Consider the following 15,038-nt stretch of genomic DNA (forward strand, 5'->3'; position numbering starts at 1 on the left):
TTTGGCCAAACGCATCCAATAATGTACCTACTTTGTTCTCTTTTGCACATAAAAAATTCAACATTCACCACATGAAGCTACAGATAAAAATGGAGGCCACGCTCCGAATACCTACTTGAAGCACAAACTAAGTATCACTATCTCGCTCTCTGTGGGCAGACTCGCTCTTTCTAAATAAACAAAAAATATAAAATTGCTTAAATTCAATGAAACCAATGTAAAATCTTTATTTCTTGACATAGTTATCATTAAAAATGATAAGTGTAATTACTGGTAAAACGTTTTAGAAAGAAATTACTGTAAAAAATGTGAAAAATGTTTACAATGATCCAATGTTGGAAATCACGAAATAAACACTTACGCGTAGAATCCTATGTCACTTCCAGGACACCACGTACTACCGCAACCACGCACTACAAAATTTTGCACCAATTCTTGTGATAAAACAATGATTATTTCCTGTAAACAATCTCAAACGAAATTAACTGCTTATTAAACAAAATAGTAAACAGCCGCCATGATGGGCCGGATTGGGCCGATGTTGCCACATGGTACCGATTACCCAGGAATTGGGATTGTAATTCCCTGATTCGCCAACACATTAAGCCTAAATGGCCGACAATTTTGTGATTTTTTATTTAACTAGGTAATCTTAGTTTCAAATATTAATTATTTATTTGTTTAACTTCTGATTTGGTTAGTGAATTGGCTATTTCGAAGAATTTACAAGGAGATTTAAATCAGAAGATAGCAATACTACAGTTCACACTAAAAAGAGAGGTAGGGCCGCAGAGAGCGAGATAGATATAAGTAGGTATTTGACTCACGTTTTTGTTCCAACTCTGCCCTCCATTTTTATCTGTAGCTTCATGATTCACCACCATATATAGTGATCTGTGATTATCACACATCTTAATTCTATTGGTCGGTAGTAATGAAATGTCAATTCTGACCAATAGGATTTTTGTTTTGATATTTTTGACAAGATAATAGTAAAAGAAGAAAACAAAAATTCCCGCCGTCGCCTTTCGTTTGATTCCTTCTAGATTTTTTGTTAAAATTGTGCTTTATTCAATTAATACTATCTTGTTTTTATTATTAGATATATCATTGCATCAATTAAAGACCAAGAAACGTTTCCTACTACGAAAAATGGGTGTAAGTACAAATATTTAATATCTTGTAATACTAACGTTATATTTCTTCTATTTTAAGGTAAAATTAAATACGTTCAACGAACATTAAATACGTTTATTGTTTAGAATATTATTAAGACCATGCCTGTTAATTATTCCTTGATTCACATCTAAAATACTGCTAAATTACTTGTACCGTTATTTAAGGTTATGTGTTTGTTTACAAACTGATAATGTAAGTACGTTTATCATTTTTAAAGAAAAAAACTGCTGCAACTACTAACAAAAATAAAGAAAAACGGCAAGCTAGGAAGCTTGAGCAGCGTCGAATTGCTGATGGGATGTCCTATGTAACGTCCGCCAACAAACTGACGGACTTGGCTTCCCTTTGCAAGGACCTTATGATCTACCGGAACAATGATCTGGAGGTGAACATGTACATCCAAAGAGTTGGTGAACTTGATAAAAACGTACATCAATGGGCCATAGACCTTACTGAGAGGAATATGAAAAGATTGTAAGTAGAATTTTATGAACAATTTTCTCAAAATAAAAATTTTTCTAAGTCTCGTGCCCCATAGCGCCCCGTTTCCTATACTCCAACCAAAATTTGGATTTATCTCATACACTTATTAAACTTTCTTATTTTCCTAATGCAAAATATTTTCATTTGCAGGTACGAGACTTGTGCCTGGGGTTGGAATAAAGAGCGTAAAGTGGAGGAGATGACCGATGACAATGCTTGGTACCTCATTGCTAAAGCCAAAAGCGGATCATTGCTTGCTTTCTCTCACTTCAGATTTGATCTGGATTTTGGGGAACCTGTACTGTATTGGTAAGTTTTATTATTATAATAAAATTCACAACATTTTGTTAAATGCTTTCATCATGTATATTACTGTATATGCCAGTTTTTAGCTGGTTATCATGTCTTAATTAGTTCAATGTGCTGTTGACCTTTCTTGAACCAATAAATAAATCTTTGGTATTTGGGGAAAATTATACAAAATGTAACTTAAAAATACAATGGGATGTTTGAGTGATGTATTTTATAAATATTTAACTAGCTTAACTTATTATTTACACCTACATAATACATTGATTCACATTTTACAATTAGATAGATCTAATCATACACACACTTGTCAGTTAGCTTTCGCTTTATATCTCCACAGTAAACACAGAAATACACTGAAGTTTCTAAATAGCCTTTTTTCGAAAACACGTTTCTCTTTGGGCCACCATTTTATGCACCTTGTGCATAGATACCTGAAGAGTATGTGAAGTATGTATATAGTTGTAATAGCTATAGCTATGCTAAGTACTACCACGTCTAATAACAAATATTGCACAATGCTTAAATCTAATGCTGGCGATCTTAGATGAGGAGCACCCTTGTGTCTGAGCACATACTCGATCCAGTAAATGCCAGTGTCCAGAGGAGGCATTGGTCGGTCGAGGAACACGTTTCTCAGCTTCAGCATATTATCTTTGTACCTGAAAAAATATTGGAATTGTTACTTTACATTTGGTCTTGGTCTCTAGGGCAGGTTTTTTTGTATGAAACCCAGTATCAAGACAGTGCAGCATATTGTGTTAGTGGAATACCTATTTAAATAGTTACCTGGCGTCAGTAAGTAACTCGTGTAGAGCTTGCTTCCACGTGTGTTTGTTGGTGTTCTTGAGGGTGATCGTCTTGGACACGCCGCGGTCGGCCATGGCTCGCGCGTTGAGCGCCTGGTCTGCATACAGAGGCACCGTCAGCATCGGCACCCCGCACGCTACCGCCTCCTGCGTTCCTAGCAGACCGCCGTGCGATATGAACACCTTCACGTTTGGATGGCCTGGAAAAATAGCAATGTTTTATCTTTTAATTTATGAAAAGATTCTATTTGCGCCTTCGCCCTTACATCCTTATCTCGCGTCTCTTGCAAAGGCTCAGCCGCAAAATATGGCGCCTTCGCCGTACTATATCCTTATCTCGCGCCCCATACAAAGGGTCAGCTCAAATATTATTATGAACGCGTGAATTCGGTCTGTCATAGAAAATTGTTATTGAACGCGTATCCCTCTTCCAAAAAACTGCCCTATGTTTTTCCCTGAGAGTTAAATTTAGCGGTTCAAATCTTTACTCCATTTATGCAGCTTCTGTTTTTTATCCATACTTCGCGGGCGGAAGTTTTTAGCATCTCACCTAATGAAAAGTGATAATCAGGCATAATATGGTGGAAGCGAGCTTTACTCGGAATCCTCAACTACAGAGGAACTGGCAATATCTTCTCAGAAAATTATCTTTTATTTTCAGTCTTAAAACCTTTAGCTAGTATTTTTAAACTAATTTATTCTTATCATTCTAGACGCACATACAATGTGTAATTAATAAGTTGCGATTACCAAGCGATAAGTAAAACCACTTCCCGATGACGCGTGTTGGATATTGGAAATTGTTTCAGTCAGTTCATTCACGAATATTTACTTACATAAAGTGGCATACTGTGGTATCCAGTCCATCGTGTAGATGTTGTCGGGAACCGTAAGGTTCGTGGACAAGCGCATCCGATTCATCTTCACCAGCACCGTCTGGCTCAGCTCCGATATCACCGCGAAGATCTGCGCCAGCTTCTCACTCGGTATCGTTTCGATCTTCGACATCGAACCGAAACTCCAATAAATTATCCCATCGGTAGACGCGTCCAAAAGCGTTTTCAACTCCTGAAAAATCTGTTAGTTAGAATAATGTCGAACAAATGAACATTTATTCAGAAAATGCATCATAATTTTTAATTAACGATAACGTCTTTGTTTTTCTTTGAGCCGTTGTCAACGTAATGAATGCGAAAACAATATAAAATAATGAACATCAATCATCCGAGCGTCAGCATTTTTAATGAAGTGGGTCGCTGATTGTTTACGTGAACTTTACCAGAGGACCTAATGAGAATACTATGTATAGGTAATTTGGTTTAATAAAGTATTAATTTGACATTATCAGCCTAAAAGGTCTTAGGTCCTAGAGCGATCGATTGTCGGATTCCCTTTGCAGTCAATATAGGTTAATAGCATCGTTCACAATCCACGCGCCACACACAAGTCGTAGTTCACAGGCTAGTTCGTGCAGGCATAAAGAAACTGGAGCGTAATGACAATACGTCTTATCTAACAAGTGTTCTCCAGATTGCAAGCTACATATTAACAATTTGCTATATCAAATTGCTTTATTGGGTTTGTTTATGAAGACGAGAAGTTTCGCACTATTACAGTCATAGTAACTGTTATCTATAAGGCGAATTTCATTGATATGTATTCCAAGTAGCGTTAATTACCTTATTGACTTCATTAACGGTATAGGTATAAATTGCAATCAGCCATATTGGCATACAAGCAATTTAAAATATTATATTATTATAACATTGCTATCTAAAGATAAACAGGAAAATGCCCTCAATGAAAGACTTGCAGAAATATGTGCGGCTAAGCAATTACGTATAATTACAGTTGAAGTGTTAAGTGTAGTAATAGTAAGGAATAGTACATCTCGATGACCTAGTGACTCGCATCTGATATGCACCACGAGTACTCAGAAATTGTTATATTGTACTGAAAGTTACTGCATACCTAATACTCATTTATATCGATGATGTGATCGTTTCCCCCTAATCGTTTAAAGGTAACACAAGAAATTGCATTTTATTAACGGCCGCTAGTATGTAATAATTTGACCAAGTATTTTGTCTTTTTTATTTTATTATTGGCAAAACATTATTCTTGCAATATACCTATTTATTGACTTTGCCGTTTGACCGGTTATCAGCTAGGAATTCAATTCCAATTAAGTCACTTTTAATCGTGTTTCTATCTGATGTAATATTTATTGAAGTTTCCTTTTCGTTCCTACATAATTATCACTTTAATTCAATTTGACTTACCCCTGAAAGCTTTTGTGATTCATCTAAATGTAAGCCTCCGACCTCCACCAGGGCTGGCACCAAAGGCCTCACTTCGTTAATGGTGAAGTGACTATTTGACAAGACCAAGCTGTAGTTTTGAGCCAACTTGTCCAATTTTGTTCCATAACCAAAGAGACGGTCCGCGATAGCCTGGAAAATTACATCAACCAAAATGTCTCTAAATTGCTTTTTGATCATATCTATTGCACTATAAAAAGATTGACTAATAGGCCCATGCAAAGGCAGGACTTACTTGTGAGGGTATCTGTGACTTGTATCTGTACAAAATTTTGGCCCAAAGCACGGATATTGTGTTAGAAAGTCTTTCTATTAGATTCATGTGCTGTCCAAATCCTGTCATGTAAGCGGGCACGTATGCGGTCGCTTCAGGGTTCCCCAGCTGTTCGTTAAACCATGGAAGGGGTACGCTCGAAAGTAGACCCACGACCGGAGCTTTAAATCGTTCCCCTAATGGTAGGAAACATTCCGTTCCAAATACTTCTACAATAACTAGATCGTATGTGACAGTAGAGTTGAGAAGAGCCTTCACTGCCGGCATTCTGGAAACCATGTCACAAGCGTGCACACATTCCGCCATTATCTGTTCCAAATTATGAACGAAGTCCGGCTTCAAGGAGTAGTGTTGTTCTGTAAGGTTATTATAAATGTCTGGAATCGTCCCTGCTAGACTTATTTCCTCGACATTTGGGGGTCGTATTTTCTGTAACAAAACATTCATGTATTTAATTAAATGTACGATATACTCGAAGTTCTTGATGATCTCATATCTCTTCGATGGTATCATAATATTATATTTCCATCTACATATAATTGCCAAGTTTCATGATAATACAACATAGTTGGTTACAAGTCGACCTAATATAAAAGCGTGTTAAAATGTGGCACTAAATGAGAAATCGCGGAGGGAGCCGCGCGTGCGCGATAACACGCAGACGAGGTGAGAGGCCGCGCACAAGCTGTCTGCACCACTGACAAGTATTGCACGCGTAGATGATGCCATACCGTTCATCTTTTGGATTACCCTGTACGAATGAGGTTTATCTAACAGCAAGGTGTCAAAACATACTTATTGACTATCATCTCTTGTATGCAAAAGCATGTCCTTTCTTTGAACTTTGATAGAATTTGATATTATCTGCAAAGTAAACTAGTTTACAGATCATAAGTAGATAGACTTTTCTGAGTCATTCGATCTTAAATTTTTACGGGTTTTTTTTAGGAAAATCTGCATTTTCTTGCAAAATATCATATTACCTATTCTTTATTTTGTCTCGAGCTCTCATGGCAGCTATCTTTGTATTGAAATGAAAGAAAAAACATAGATAACATGTTTGTATGCTATTCCATCTAGGTACGTCTCATCGTCTTTAATAAATATTAATTTCAAAGAAAAAACATACACATAATCAGCTCATCAACCGCTTAAGTACCTATTTATTTTGATCTTTCACTCACGTCACCTCTTCATCTTAAAGACTAATCAATTAATGAAAAGAAAGTATGAATGTATTTATTGATAAGTACTAGAAAATTGATAAGAAAGTAATAAAATTGAAGGTGAGTGAAAGCCATTATAATTCTAAGATAGTGTTTATAGTTCTACTTGGAATTTGATTTACCTAATGTCTATTTTGATCTTTTTTTTTACTTTTGACCTGACTTTTTAATTTTTTTGCTTACATGGCTATCTCACAATAGTTGAAACAATAAGTAAAGGCAATTAAACTTTCAACATTCTTTAGTTATCATATCAACGACCTCAGATTCACCTACACGCCTTAAGTTTTATTCGCATCACTCGCTCTATTCATGTTCTTATTGTAAACAATAATTTCGTAGTATTTCTAATTTATTTTTATCGCCACTATCTTATTTTATTATAACATCTTTGCCTTTAAAACGTCCTTAATCAGTTCAAGTCAATGAACTGTCGAACTTAGGAACCACGCTGTATTAGATAGACCGGTTTGTTTTGTATTTAAAATAAAATTCGTAATAAATTAAACCACATAATGTAAGTTATTTTAGTTTTTGGTTTGCTCTATGTGCCAATTTTAAGTTATATCTGTTGAATTATCAAGTATTTTTACAGATCCAAGCTAATCATGGACCTGAACCCTATCTGAAGTGATGGGGTTCTTATTTATTTTTATATTTAAATTAATAATAAATTCCCACTTAAAGTTATTTTAGTTTTGTTCTGCTTTATGAGCGCCTAGTTTTAATTTTGTCTGTTCAAATTTTACATTTCTACGTATCTATAGTATATCCGTACTATTTTACTACTGTACAAGTACATATTTAAATTAAATGTGAAAGTTTGTGTGGATGGATGTTTGATACGCTTTTACGCAAAAGCTGCTAAACGGATACAGATTAATCTGAATTTCACGTGGGCGACACCGCGGGCAAAAGCTCGTACCTACCTACAGAAAATAAGTATGTCTTGAATATTGTAAATTAATAATATTAAGTTTTATATTGTAACTGAATTTTGGTAATAAATATTATGTTATAATAAAATATGTAATCTGGCAATTCAAAGATTAGCCCTTAAAATTTGAATTTTTATTAGAATTTGGAGTTCACATTTTTCAAATTTGCCTCAATTCGTGTAACTATTATCTTTATTAAGTTCTACTTAGAGAAAAAATAAATCATAATTAAATCTTATCTCTACATCTCATAAACTTCATACGATTAAAGTTGCGTAAAAATTTAACGTTCTTCCTCGGTTTTAATGATAAAAAAACTTATTTTATTTACCACTGAACATAGAAATCGATTAAAATTTATTTATATTAACGACTAATTTCACCTTGAGAATATTCTAACAAAATTATTGCTGAAATCTGTCGCATCAAAGAAGATTTCGTTTCACATCATACCACTGCTTATATCAATCATAGTTATTATCAATGCAATACATACCATCAGAAAATGGAATAATGACAGTGAGGTGCTTAAGAATATCTAACAAAATTATTGGTGAAATGTACCTTATCAAACAAGAATTTGTTTAAAAACCGTACACTGAATAAATCTCTAGTTATTTTGAATGCAATACATACCATCGGGAAGTGTGATATGACAGTAAGGTGGTGGTTTTTCTTGGCCAGCGCCTCGACCAACCGGCCGTACATGGCGTAGTGGCTTCTAGTGTTGGTGGGCAGCACGACGAGCAGGCGGGCCGCCTGCGCCGCCGCAGCCACCGCGCACAGCGTCAGCCATAACCGCACCTGCATCCTTCTACAGCTCGGCTCAGTTTGCGCGCCGGACCCGCCGACCACCGGCCACCCTACGAGCGCCGATAAGCCAGCTGACGTCACCGCCCGCCGACTGCCCGCCCAGGACGATAAACTTTCCTCAGTCATTTGTTGAACCTATCCAAGTTCAGTGTTTGCAATTTCTATTGCGGTTACCGGCTGTATCAAGGTGTGTTCTGTGCTTGCGGATTGTCGAAGTCGAACATTGTTTTACTTTCTTCGTGAAATTGGTAACTTTCTTTCATCGATATGGCAATAAGTGGCAAATACCTTTCTCTACTTAAAAATATTCACTGTCGCTTTTAAAAAGTCACGAAACATGTGTTTTTATTCCAATCGTATTCTCAAATTCCAAACTCACGAAAATTTACCTGATGCATAGTCTGTAGTCTTACTTTCTATTAATCCAAAGTCAAGATACATAATGGTGGTTAACGTATGAACGTATTTAGAACCTCTAAAATCTATTAACAACCAAAATTGATTTGAAAAGTTTTCTACATCGCTGCATGCCCATCTATCTTATACCTTGGGGACTCTACATACTATTATGCACTTTCTTACATGCACCTGTTGCAATAGTGCGCGTCCTGCGAGTGGATAGAGTATAAAAGCAGTGAAGTTCAAGAAGACTGGAGACTCCCTCTCCGTAAGTCTAGAGCAAGTAGTGATGATGAGATAAAAAAGGGTCTTATCAAACGGACATCAAAGTGATCTTATAAGGATTCTGTTTTTATTTCTCAGTTGGTACAGAACCCTAAAAGAAGTGATATCATTACCGAGAATACCGAGTGAACAATCGGATTCGGATCTTTCACTGCTTAGAGTGAGTGATGATTCCCGATTTATGTGACCACTGAAACGGTATCACGCAGCTCTAGTACTTTTCTGTGGGTCCAAAAAAAACCCTGTATGTATAAGTTGGTCTCCACTACAGAGGGTCGACTCCTCTAATTTACGGGAGGTAAATGGAGGATTTGGCTCCCCACGCTGCTGGCCAGACAGGTTGAAGAGGGAGAACTATATTTTCCAACGGGAAACGGGATTTATTTGTAGTTTTAAGAGTTCTGTTTATTTTTTGGGAATGTCTGAGTTTATTGCGACTCAAATTTTAATATTCTTCATAATGATTACGAAACATTAAAGACTTTACAATTTACTTTTAAGAGATAGGTTAATAGTGAATACTCGTGTAACGCCAATCGATCCCATCTTTCGCGCATCCAATTAATTTTTATTGATTTGTTATCGGGTGTTGTCATTATAGTAACGAATGACACGACACAGTCACATTGTTCCGACCCAGGCAAGGGTCGAGGAACATTATCGTAATTATTTCTGAAAGCGTATCCACTCACTCTGGTTCCGCGTAATACCTATCTCCTAAGTTTCGTAAACAAAACGCGATGAATAACAGAAAAAATCGCGGAAAGTTTTGCGATTTTTTTTATCGATGAGTCTCCACACTGACTCACGGATGTGAACATCCACCGCGATCGTGTGAATCCTAAGCAACAGCCGATTGACTGATTGTTTGATACTAATGGACGCGCGCGACTTTAGTTGAATCGTTTTTAGGATTCCGTAGTCCTAACAAGGAACCCTTATTTAAATTGAAAAAGCAATCAAGCCTTTCAGTAAAAGATTATTATTCTGTGGTAAAAAGTATCCTATCAACTTTCGGCTCAGAAAATAAGTAATTATCTAAATTAAAACAGGAACCAAAATTCGTTTCAAAAAAGTTTCCCCATTACAACAACAACTATTCCAAAATTTTCAAATCCAAACTAAAGACGAGTATAGTTACACGGGGGTGAACACATCCATATACGTTCACGAACTATTGAGATCGATAGACTGATGATATTCTACCCAGTGCTTTAATAAATTTATGCGGATGCTAATTTTCTGGTGGCTGAATGGGCTAGATTTACCAGTGTATCCCCCGTCTGGTATGAATCAGACTACTGATTAACTATTCACTAGAAACTTGGAAGAGAATTCCCAGTTTTCCTCTCAGGTGGACAGGCTTAGAGGACTTAGAGGGGATTACGGGGAATAAATCGGTAGGCGTCTTAAACGTTAAAATAGGGGTCAAAATCATTGTGTTCAACGAGAATATGTTTGTTCCAGCTATGAGGTGCAGGTGGAGGCCGAAGGCAGGCGGCGCGGGCTCGGGCAGCGCGTGCTGAGCGTGCTAGAGAAGCTCGCGCGCGCCACGCGCATGCGCTACGTGCGGCTCACTGCGCTCACGCACAACCCTGGCGCTGCGGCCTTCTTCAGGGCTTGCGGGTAACTTGAACTCCTTTTTGTGCTTGAACTTTGTTTTATTTAATTCCAGCGCTTCCCTGTTACCTTTACGATGTCGTCGGTCCACCTTGTAGGTAGTCGTCCCACGCTGCGTTTTCCGGTACGCGGCCTCCATTCCAGAACCTTGCTTCCCCATCGGCCGTCAGTTCTGCGTACTATATGCCCTGCCCATTGCAATATGCAGGCCGCTACCAATCGATCAACGTGGAAAGCATTAGAGGAGGCCTATGTTCAGCAGTCGACGTCCTATGGCTGAAATGATGATGATGATACTTAGATTATTTGATTTCAACCTAAAGTTCTTCCAGGTATCCGTCTCTTATCAAGACACCATTCTTCGCCCGCGTGCTCTGTCATAGAATGAAAATCGCGACTATCTTCACAAATAGTTCTACGACTATTCCGGACCGTATTTTCACGGATTCGGATCGGACTGAAACCGCTCTAAACCTCCTCATCTCATACGAGTTGAAAATAAATACTCATATTGTATGAAATAAGTGCTCACCACGCTAATCTTTGCACTGGCGTGATCGAATTTGGCGAACGCTGGGGTCAATCGCAAGTTGCGTTTTTATCTGATAAGCAGTCAGACAAAAGTCTGAGATCATTAAGTATTTCAGTTCTTACCTGTCTCTCGAACATCCTGTAGAATCTAATTAGTAATCTAATGAAGGATGTTTTGACGAGGGCGTTTTAATTAATCTCTAAGTTATCTAGGTTTAAAACGTATGAGATAAGCCGATTTACCGCTATGCGTTCATTAACTTCTACACTCGCATAGTACTCTTATTTTGTTTTGCTAGCCTTACTAATTACATGTTTAATAAACGAAACATGTTTTACATGAAGTTTAATTTATTATAAACAATAAATCGTACTAATCTACGCAGATAATACAAACCATTGAACTCCATTCACATATTCCTAGTGAAACAAACTGGGTAGGACGTAGAAACAGTTAAATACAAGGATTTGCAACAAGATAACCTGCAAGCAAAAAAGCTGATACCATGCCCTCAATTATCAAGTGCAAACTTTAATGACATGACTTTGAGAGATGTTTGCCGATTGATATAATTGTTATTTTGTCATCAATATATTCACTAGTTTTATTATCAACTATTTTACTATCGCAGTACCGGCTATTTTTCTTTGTTTTCGAGTTGAACGCGCGAACTCTTAAGTTCAGATTGTGCCGCGCTCGCGTTGGTAACCGTTTTGAGACACCTCTATCAGAGCGGATGATGTCATGCGTTGTGTCTCGTCGGAAAGTCCCGGTTGGCACGCTATTTCTAAGCAAATCTTAGAAAGTATAGTACAAATAATAAATTATCACAAAATATATAATTATTAAAAATTACCTATGGCACAAAAGATAATTTGCTAACACTCACAACCACGAGTAACTACTAGTGTTAAGTACCTAAATGCAGAAATATTACGTAAGGCTGCCGCATTGTTTTTATTTGTCAAGGTCAGGTGTATTGCTCAATATTTTCTTTTTTGTTTGATTCAATAAGGAAAAATTGGTAATTTATGCCCAATTTGTACCAAGTTTTCTCTCATTTCCAGGTACAGCTTGGACGAGACGAGTCCAGCGAAGGAAGAAGCAGCTCACTATGAGATCCTCAGCAAGGCAACGCACAGCGAACCGGCCGCTGATCAGTGTACACTCAGCGACGGCATGCAAGCGGTCAACGTCGCCACCGCCGACTCATAGCAATAGTCAGAACTACTTTTAGAAATAGTTTAATGTTGAGAATAGACTATTTGATGACAATTAGAGATAATGTAATAATCTAAGCAGCACACAGCGAGCCGGCCGCTGATTAGTCGCTGAGCGACGGTATGCAGGCGGTCAACTTCGCCAGCACCGACTCATAGCAATAGTCAGAAATACTTTTACTTTTTTAATGTTGAGAATATACTTTTTGACGACAATTACAGATAGTGTAATAATAATGTAGTCAGTACTAATTTAGAAAATAGCATAACGTTAAAAATAAGCCATTTGACAACATAAATACTTATAGATGGCCTAAACTGAACTGTCCCACCAAACAAACTCATTGACAGGGGGGTGCTACCATCGTTCAACTATATAGTTTTGGTAACTATCAAATCAATTTGGCAAAAATCGGAACCAGCGATTGGGTATTGATGGTGGTGGCGCCCCGCTGTCAATGTCACGGATAGGACAGTTCAGTATATTGGATCTATATGTAACAAACGCCGCTAAAGCTGAGCTTAGCAACTTTTTTCAAATCCAAAAATGTGAAATACTCTTTGTTATTGTCATCTGAGTTGGCGTCACATGCTGGTCATACTACAGAGGGCCTAGTGTGAGTTTACATCAAACGCGCGCGAGTTTACATGACATTAAATGTACGACGATTGCACAGCGCCCCTAGCGGGAAACGTTCAAAAACTAAAACTTCAGTGAGCGCGTTTGATGTAAACTCACACTCAGCCCACTGGTATGTTTATGATGCTATAGAAAATAGCGTAAATTCTTTATTGCTTACTTCAATAATTAATTATAATTATATTTAATAAGCACGCTAGTTTTTAGAAATCAGTCAAAATAATAGCTTTTTGCACTATTCTCGTCGCAAAACCAGTTACATAGGCAGTTCCTTTTTCACGACAGAAGAACAATGTTAGTTATCAAAACAATATTATAGTGTTTATGTGTAGACACACGTATTTCAAAGCGATCTATGAAATTCTTAAATGGTTTTTAATGTGTAGTGTAGGATGTATTTGATTTGTCAATCTCATATTTTTTGTCATACTTGACAATAATGTTTGTGCAGTCAAAATCAAAAATAACAGTGAATGTGCTCAAATCTTACAAATCATACAGTAATCCCGTGCGACGCGTCAATAACTGTAAATATATTTTTGATGTTGACTGTGCCTTATCGTAAGTAAATAAGTAAAGGCCCTTAATTTAAAACAAAAATACCCAAATATGAATCTTCAAGCGTACTTAAGTTTAAATTTACCTTTGGGCATCGTTTTAGAATACGGCCTAAGTGTTAGTACTAAGCTAGGTAGCACAGACCGATATTTTTAAGGCTGAATCTGTAGCACTAATAAATCGTTTATAATTAACTTCGCATATAAAATAATACGTTTTGTACAAGAAAATCAACTGCGCTTAAACAATATTTTTATAGCGTATAAATCATCAAAAGAATGTATTACTGATTTATTTTCCAACAATTTGTACTTTGATTGAAGAAACTAATAAATTAAGATTTATTTAAAGTTTTGATTTACTTTGTCTCCCTACACTTTCGGTTACGTCTCCTTTAGTGTCCGACCGAATGTTCGGTTTCGGTTTCGTTTTCGGTTGAGTTTCGGTAAAAACACGAGTTTCGGTTTAGTTTCGTTTTCGGCGGCAAACTTGCCGAAACTACGACCGAAACCGAATGTGCATTCGGGAGTTTCCGCGCTGTTATCGGTCATGTTCGGCGCGTTGAATGAGTGGATGAATCCGATCAGAGCCAATGTCGTGATTCGCTCGCTTGTTTGTTTGCTGTTAGTTTTGTTTTGTTGTGGTGGCGAGTTTTCGAGTGATTTATTTTGAATTTGGTAAGTTTTATGTCGTTATAACATAAGAGCGGGTGTAAGGTTAGGTTAGGTTATACCTATAAACCTATAAATTTTTTTTGGTTCGCAAATGCTATTCGTAAACAAACATTAGTTAAGTAGTTAATAATGACTATAGTGCATTTCATGGTGATAATATTGTGGATTCAGAGTTTCAAAGTTCATTTTAGTATTTATCACCAAGGTATCCAAGTGGCAAGTACAGGGTGGCCCAGAAGAAAATTCACTTTTGAAAATTCAAGGAAACGAAAACTCTACATTTTTATAGAACTTTAACTATTGCAATTTAAAGGAAATTTTATGCAATTTATTTTTAAATTTACCTTTATTAAATTACATCGCCCAGGAGATTTTATTGACGCTTACAACATTCGATCAACGTGTATCAAAATCTTGGAATGCGTTCGTTAGAATTACCTCGAAACCTATTTTCAATTTTTTGCCGAATGCTCGGCTTCAGTTGCTGCATTGTTGTTGGATTATAAAAGATATACTCTATTCTTAATGTAACACCACAAAAAAGAATTTTCTGGAGTGAGATCAGGGCTTCCTGGAGGCCCGGAGATGTCACCCCTGCCTGAAATTATTTTTTTGTGGGAACATGTCTCTTACCATCTAAATGCTCTCATTTGAAGTGTGACACGTAGCCCCATCTTGATGAAACCAAGTGCTCCGGTCATAGCCTTGCGAATCTTGCAGCTTTGAAATCAAAAAGCTTTTCAGCCTACCAGTATAGC

The 15,038-nt window shown here is 37.1% G+C and overlaps 2 protein-coding genes across 2 annotated transcripts; one reads left to right on the top strand and one right to left on the bottom strand.

Annotated features, from left to right (window-relative positions):
• The first annotated feature begins 984 nt into the window (after positions 1 to 984).
• Positions 985 to 13,956, top strand: LOC135080663 (N-alpha-acetyltransferase 40). Its single transcript, XM_063975353.1, has 5 exons — positions 985 to 1,158; positions 1,397 to 1,653; positions 1,813 to 1,971; positions 10,504 to 10,662; positions 12,256 to 13,956. The coding sequence occupies exons 1-5, from the start codon at positions 1,153 to 1,155 to the stop codon at positions 12,401 to 12,403; spliced, it is 729 nt and encodes a 242-aa protein (XP_063831423.1). The 5' UTR covers positions 985 to 1,152; the 3' UTR covers positions 12,404 to 13,956.
• Positions 2,167 to 8,383, bottom strand: LOC135080661 (UDP-glycosyltransferase UGT5-like). Its single transcript, XM_063975351.1, has 6 exons — positions 8,176 to 8,383; positions 5,337 to 5,804; positions 5,063 to 5,233; positions 3,617 to 3,848; positions 2,761 to 2,980; positions 2,167 to 2,633 (listed from the first exon to the last, which is right to left on the bottom strand). The coding sequence occupies exons 1-6, from the start codon at positions 8,347 to 8,349 to the stop codon at positions 2,282 to 2,284; spliced, it is 1,617 nt and encodes a 538-aa protein (XP_063831421.1). The 5' UTR covers positions 8,350 to 8,383; the 3' UTR covers positions 2,167 to 2,281.
• Positions 13,957 to 15,038: the final 1,082 nt, after the last annotated feature.

This window comes from Ostrinia nubilalis, chromosome 18 (assembly GCF_963855985.1).
Source record: "Ostrinia nubilalis chromosome 18, ilOstNubi1.1, whole genome shotgun sequence".
Taxonomy (NCBI): Eukaryota; Metazoa; Arthropoda; class Insecta; order Lepidoptera; family Crambidae; genus Ostrinia; species Ostrinia nubilalis.

Coding starts and splice junctions, on each gene's coding strand:
- LOC135080663 (XM_063975353.1), top strand. Junction 1,654..1,812: donor GAGAGGAATATGAAAAGATT/GTAAGTAGAATT, acceptor TTTCATTTGCAG/GTACGAGACTTGTGCCTGGG. Junction 1,972..10,503: donor GGGGAACCTGTACTGTATTG/GTAAGTTTTATT, acceptor TGTTTGTTCCAG/CTATGAGGTGCAGGTGGAGG.
- LOC135080661 (XM_063975351.1), bottom strand. CDS start 8,349: ATGCAGGTGCGGTTATGGCTGACGCTGTGCGCGGTGGCTGCGGCGGCG. Junction 5,234..5,336: donor AGTCACAGATACCCTCACAA/GTAAGTCCTGCC, acceptor GTAATTTTCCAG/GCTATCGCGGACCGTCTCTT. Junction 2,981..3,616: donor ACCACAGTATGCCACTTTAT/GTAAGTAAATAT, acceptor CTATTTTTCCAG/GCCATCCAAACGTGAAGGTG.